The 6,722-nt window shown below is 43.9% G+C and overlaps 1 protein-coding gene across 1 annotated transcript in view; it reads left to right on the top strand.

Annotated features, from left to right (window-relative positions):
* The window catches only part of LOC109854250 (microtubule-actin cross-linking factor 1), a 94,053-nt gene that overhangs the window by 44,939 nt on the left and 42,392 nt on the right, over positions 1-6,722 (top strand). The window contains exons 8-12 of the mRNA XM_020427140.1: positions 349-922; positions 1,270-1,740; positions 1,818-3,023; positions 3,111-3,194; positions 4,582-4,803. Of these exons, the coding sequence (XP_020282729.1) occupies positions 349-922; positions 1,270-1,740; positions 1,818-3,023; positions 3,111-3,194; positions 4,582-4,803 (2,557 nt within the window). The remainder of the gene's footprint in view (positions 1-348; positions 923-1,269; positions 1,741-1,817; positions 3,024-3,110; positions 3,195-4,581; positions 4,804-6,722) is intronic.

A 6,722-nucleotide genomic window follows, 5' to 3' on the forward strand; every position in this document is an offset into this window, starting at 1 on the left:
CGTTGTGCGATGATGTGTCGGTATGCAATTAAACATCCGCGTGTAACATGCGAGCTTGATGCTTTTATGTTCTCGACCATTTAATTACATTGTTTCTACTCTCGTGATCTTCGCTAATGAGCGAACTATATTAGCGCGCTTTCCACTGCAGCACGCGGCAGCTTTCGAAAATCGAGTTGCGCGTGTTCAGCGACTTTCCACCAAATGTCACGTAACGTGTGTTCAAATGCCTGCCAAAATTATTATAGTTTGAAACCTAGTTCGTGTTTACATATATTTTTGTTTTAAATATAAATAAAAATTTATTTACGTATTTAATATATTTTGTTGTGTGTATAAATTTTGTAGAGTGCAGAAACTGCATCAAAGATGGGTCGTGCTACGATCCCTTCTGCACAGACGTTTGATACAACCGCTCTCGGCGGTTTCTTTCCCGATGGAAGAGCGTGTTGTCACGAAACACCGAACCACCATTCATGAAACACGATTGGTCGATACCAATCCTCACTTCCGAGCGTTGCACGATTGTATCGATTGGTGCAAGAGCAAATTGAAGCATCTGCAAGAAGCGGATTACGGATCGGACTTGCCTAGTGTGCAAAATGAATTGGATGTGCATCAGAGAGAGCACAAAAACATTGATCAATTCCAGGCCAAGGTTGACAAGTGCGTACAGGCGAAGAACAATTTTCACGGCGAAGAACTTACGTTGTACAGTCAGCATCTCAGTACTCTGCAGAAACTCTATGCCGAGCTTCTTGCCGTATCGAATAAGAGACTGTCCGATTTGGACACTCTTCATGATTTCATACAATCGGCGACCGGCGAACTGGTTTGGTTGAATGCCAAGGAAGAAACCGAAGTCACGCGCGATTGGAGCGACAAAAATCTCAATGTACAGAGCATCGAACAATATTACGAGGTAAGATATTAATCCGTCTCTTTTGCGAGAGATGAGAGAATTGATTTGATTTTGCGATGATGCGTCATCAGCAGTTAACACGTGTCAAGTAGTACGTGTACTTGGTTGAATTAATTTACTAAATCGGAAACTTTCTTCTTTCTAAAGCAAACGTATGGATCTGGCATAGAGGTAAAATGAGAAAAAACTAATTTTAATTTTTTATCATTTCTTTAATTTTTAATTATATATAGTTTTTCTCTTCACACATATTTTATACGCACTTCTACTTTTTCTAGATAAAAGTTCTAAATGCGAGTATTTAATTTTATATAATTAAGACGTTAGAGAGACGTTTTTATTTGCAGTCATTGATGAGCGACTTGGAAAAGCGCGAGATACAATTCTCGGCCGTGCAAGATCGCGGCGAAGCATTGATTCTTCAGCATCATCCCGCGGCTAAAACCATCGAAGCCTACATGTCCGCGATGCAAAGCCAATGGGCCTGGCTGCTGCAACTCACTCTCTGTCTCGAGGTACATCTGAAACACGCCGCACAAAATCAACAATTCTTCAAAGACATTCAACAGGCGGAACAGTGGATTTCCAAACGTGACGAAACGTTGAATACCGTTTACTCTCAATCTGATTTCTCGTTGGATGAGGGAGAACGGCTCTTGAAAGGCATGCAAGAGCTACGCGAGGAGTTGAACAATTACGGCGATCACATACAGAGAATCGTGGAAAGAGCAAAAGACATCGTTCCCATGAAACAGCGCAAGCAACCTGTTATGCGACCGCTACAGGTCACTTGTATCTGTACCTACAAACAAGTCAATGTAAGTATCACATATATGTGTGTGTAAACAAACAAATGGAACGCATTTACGTTTACATGCTTGTAATGTTTTTAAAGATGTCAATCGAGAAAGGGGAGCAGTGCACGTTATATGATAATTCTGGCAGAGTTAAGTGGCGCGTGAAAAATACACAGGGCGTGGAATCTCCAGTGCCGGGTGTCTGCTTCGCGTTGCAACCACCTGACAAGGAAGCGCTAGATGCTGCGGAAAGATTGAGACGACAATACGACCGAAGCGTTGCTCTCTGGCAACGAAAACAATTGAGACTAAGACAGAACATGATATTCGCGACTATCAAGGTAGTCAAAGGTTGGGACTTGCCACAGTTTCTGGCGATGGGTCAGGATCAACGTACTGCCATCAGGAAAGCACTGAACGAAGATGCGGATAAACTGCTTTCCGAAGGAGATCCGGCTGATCCGCAACTGAGAAGATTGAAGCGAGAAATGGCGGATGTCAATCGACTGTTCGATGAATTTGAAAAACGCGCCAGAGCCGAAGAAGAATCGAAGAACGCCGGTCGCATTTTCAACGATCAGGCTTCCTCGCTTCAACAAGCTCTTGACGAAGCCGAGAGAGTACTAAACGCGCGCATAGCTTCGCCTTTGCCTCGAGATCTCGATAGTTTGGAACATTTGGTTCTTCAGCACAAAGACTTCGAACAGAATCTGCAACGCTTGGCGCCGGACGTGGAACAGATGCAGCAAACGTTCCGCGGAATTACTTTGAAGACTCCAGCAATGAGAAACAAACTCGACAATATCACGACCAAGTGGAATAATTTGTGGAATCTGAGTAGTCTGTACATCGAGCGTTTGAAGTGTGTCGAAATTGTATTGAACAGTCTCGAGGAAAACACGACCGTTATCTCCGAGTTCGAAATTAAATTGGCCTCTTTCGGCGAACTTCCATCGGACGTGAAGGGCCTGCAGACCGTGTTGGAGGATCTGATGGTTTTGCAAAACGCTATTACACAACAGCAAATATCGGTAGATCAGCTGAACGAGGACGCGCATAACGCTAGGCGTCTCGTAGAGAAATCAAGACCGAATCATCGCGGTCCGCACGGCGATATGGACAGATTGGACGCTGAAGTCAACAAACTGAACGCGCGTTGGACGAACGTGTGCGGACAACTGGTGGATAGAATGCGCAGTGCGGAGACGGCTTACGGATTGGCACAACAGTATCAAACCTCGTATCAGAACGAAGTCGACTTTGTTGACGAATCCTACGGAAAACTGGAGCTGGAGAATACGAAGGTAATGGAAAAAAAAAACAAGAGGTAACTTGTACCCAAGGTAACTTTGTTTTGATTAGTCGCGTCATCTCATAAGTTCTGTTTGCAGAATCTGCTGAGCAAAGTGTTGGATCGCGCGCCGGCGATCGAGGCGGTGAATCTCACAGGCGGCAGACTGATTCGCGAAGGAAAGGTGAGAAACAAGTGGATTGTGATGTTACAATTCGGTGCTAGTAAGCCTATAGGTAGCCTTAGCTTACGGTGTGAATGCTTGCATGAATGGATATATCTGCGTGTGTCTTACATACAGGTCTCATCACTATTTTTTATATTTACGCGCCCTCGAGATCTGTTACGATGTGCGCGACGAAAATCTTTTATCATTTAGCGTTTGTCGGAGCCGCTGATTTTTTTTTTTTTTATAGCCACCGGTGGATATCCGAGCGAGCAGTTACAAGACGCACTGAGACGCGTTACACATCTGCTGTATGTCTATGTATATATATATATATATAAATTTGAAAAGTTCCTTTACAGTTTCAAATCTGCTGCTGTTTTTTCCGACGGCGACGTCACGTCACAAGTTTTCTACCTCTGCGGTAGAATTTTCTATTTGTGTCCGGGCTCCGTGCCATTAAACGGCACAAATCGTCTTAACTGTCATTCATTAAGTAAATATACTTACTTACGTAACCACACACACACAAAAACACATACACGCATACGGGACGATACGATCTAAAAAAGAGCCGCGCATTTGTAATATCGCTCTGTGTTACTTTCTCTCCTTTTTAACCCTAATGGCAATCTCGTTAACTCAATTACATCAGAGAAGCACGGTTGAATGAGCTGCACGACCTCGTTTTAGCGGCGATTTAGTGGCGAATCTTATAAAAGTTCTAGATTACGCATATCGCTCGCTTAGATGCTTGACAGTAAAAAGAAACAACCAAACAAAAAAAAAAAAAAAAAAACAAAAAAAAAACGAAAATGATTGATAACTTCCTCGATCTCTGGATTCGTACGTAGATAACCCAGTGAGGTATATAGCATGCGCAGCGACGAGGGGCTCGTGACTCATATTTTAAATAACATACAAAGGAAAGAGTTTGGTGTGCGAGGACGCACAAATGCGCGTGTCGCACACGCTTGTGATTACATTTCGGCACTTTGGAACTAAGACAAGCAAAATCCTCCGCTTCGTTTTACACGCCAATAATAAAATTACAATGCGGCGCAATTAAATTTGTAATCGCCGCTCGCGCGGCAACGGGGGAGTAGCGGTCCCGAAATTTATTTTCCAAACACATTGAGATTAACATGGTGTTACATCCCGAGTAACTGGCAGCTACCATTTTATTAATTAATACATTTGTCTCTATTCACTTATGAAAAGTACCACATTGGGTTGTCGAAGTCACAGCGAGAGGTCGGTCTCGCGCGACGAAACGCCGCGTTTGTTTTTCAAACGCGCCTCGTCCTTTTTTTTTTTTGCTGTCGCTTTCGGAGGCTAACGGTAATTGACGCGCGCTCTCCGATCTAATTGCACTAACCATAACGGACTAACCGGAAACCCTTAGATCTACGGACAAAGGCTCCGAGCGTTCAAAGAACAGTTGGAAGATTTCTGCCCGTCGCTGGACGCGTCGGTGAAGAGGCCGCGACGAGATTCCGTTAATACGGTCGATAATGTTGCGCGCGATCTAGATACGCTGAACCGAAGATACACGACCCTGGTGAACCTACTTCAGGAACGAGTCAGGCAGCTGGCGCTATTACATCCCGAGGACACTTCCTTACAGGTGAGCATATTTATTATTTTTTCTCGTCACGGTCGCGGAGGCGTCTGCGACGCTTCCGACAAGTAGGTTACACAACGTGGCGTTTTTTTTTGTTCTTTTAATGGCCTTGGATATATACAGGAAGCAATAGATCACGCTCTCAGGGACTAGACCTGGACTGCTATCTATTTATCGCAAGATACAGTGCGACGAACAATAAATTGTCGTCCGAGTTGTACGGCCCGAAAACGGACATTCCACGTGTCGCACAATTTAGGCCTAAGTGTGTTTCTTCTAACATTTTATTTGAGAGTCGATTATAGTGAGAGTTTAGACGGACCGAGGCTCTGTGCCGGGTATTTTAGATATTTTAGGTTTAACCTTTTAAGCGCGGCGTGTCGAAACACGAACGGAATTAATTTACCGAGAACCCGAATCTCGACGAAGGTCAGCAATTTGCATTGCTGATGGCAGATGGGAACGATGGTTGAGGAACTCGAAACGAAGTGGTGGATCCGCTAGTTAGACCTCGATCGTACAACACTTCGACAACATTCGGGAACTAACGAATTATTCCTAATCACGCGATGACGATTTGCGAAGGTGATTTAAAACGATCGCGCGAAGTTACGCGAAACTATTCGGAGATCGAGCGTGAAGAGATAATTATTAATTGTCGCGATCGTAACACGGTAATAACAAACAGGTATAATATTTATTTCTTCTGCGAAAGAAATTTGCAATTTAAATCAAATTAGTTTGTCACAAATATGAGAATGCGAAGAGACGCGTAGTTTCTGATTCAGTTCTGTTGAAAAAAAATTTGTTTTCGCGACACGATCGGATAGTAAAGAAAAATGCTCGTGTCATTTTGTAATATCGGAGAACGACGCGAAATAACGTGATCGCGAAGACTTTTTTTTTTTCGCAACGCAATATAATGACACGAGTTCTTCTCGAATTAATGACTTTAGATGAGACAGGCGGAACCGCGCGCGCTCTTGATGATGGAAACCCGTATTATGCCCCCGCATCTCTCCCACGGACTTAATTATATTCCGAGTGACGACGACAGCAGAAATAGCGACTATTTTTCCCGATGTTTTATTACGCGCCAAACCTTGACGGAATTGCATCGGAAAGAACGTTCGAAAGGAGATTGGCTTTTTTTTTGTTTTTTGTTTTTTTTTTTAAATTCGCGATTGTGCTCGCGTTTGCTCACGTTTCAATCGCGTGTGTTATCGCGGACACGTATCGTCACATCTCTCAAGGTCTATCTTCTCGTCGTGACGGAACGGAATAGCACTTGTGACACGCGACCGACTTTCACTCGATTAGCAGCGACGGCTTTTTTGTCTTTCCCGCCGCTCGTGTGCCGGTCTCGCGCCGGGATCGATAGGGCCGGCCGATGTGCCCGGCGCAGAGACAAAACGAGAAAGGCAGTGGCGCGTTTACATTTGTTCAGGCCCTCACGGAATTTATTATACATTGTACAATTGCGCGCGTATTAAGATATTAATTAAAAACAAAAATAAAAATAAATACACGTCAGGTTGGGCGTTTGTTGTACACGTCGCGCATTTTGCTGCGCTTTCAAAATTCCGAAAATTTATTTTAACATCTGCTCTCACAATGTGTTAAACTGACTCATACTTGTCTGATTGTAATTTTTTTCTTTCGGAATACGTGACCGAATGCTTAAATAAAACCGCGCTCACGTCAGATTGCAAAAATGCTATAAAACCGTGAGAGAAATACGTTTCCTCTCGAAAATTTATAAAAGACGACGATTGCGTAAGTCTCTTAATGAATCGCCCATTAAGTCGACCAAGGTCGAGTTCGGCGGTGAACGCGTAATTTGCCAAAATTCTGAATGTTAGTACCCTGAACGCACCCACGCCTAAACGCGCCACTGAGGACGACGCGCGGTGATGCGTCGC

This window comes from Pseudomyrmex gracilis, unplaced genomic scaffold, assembly GCF_002006095.1.
Source record: "Pseudomyrmex gracilis isolate BER0280 unplaced genomic scaffold, ASM200609v1 scaffold_62, whole genome shotgun sequence".
In the NCBI taxonomy this organism is placed as follows: Eukaryota; Metazoa; Arthropoda; class Insecta; order Hymenoptera; family Formicidae; genus Pseudomyrmex; species Pseudomyrmex gracilis.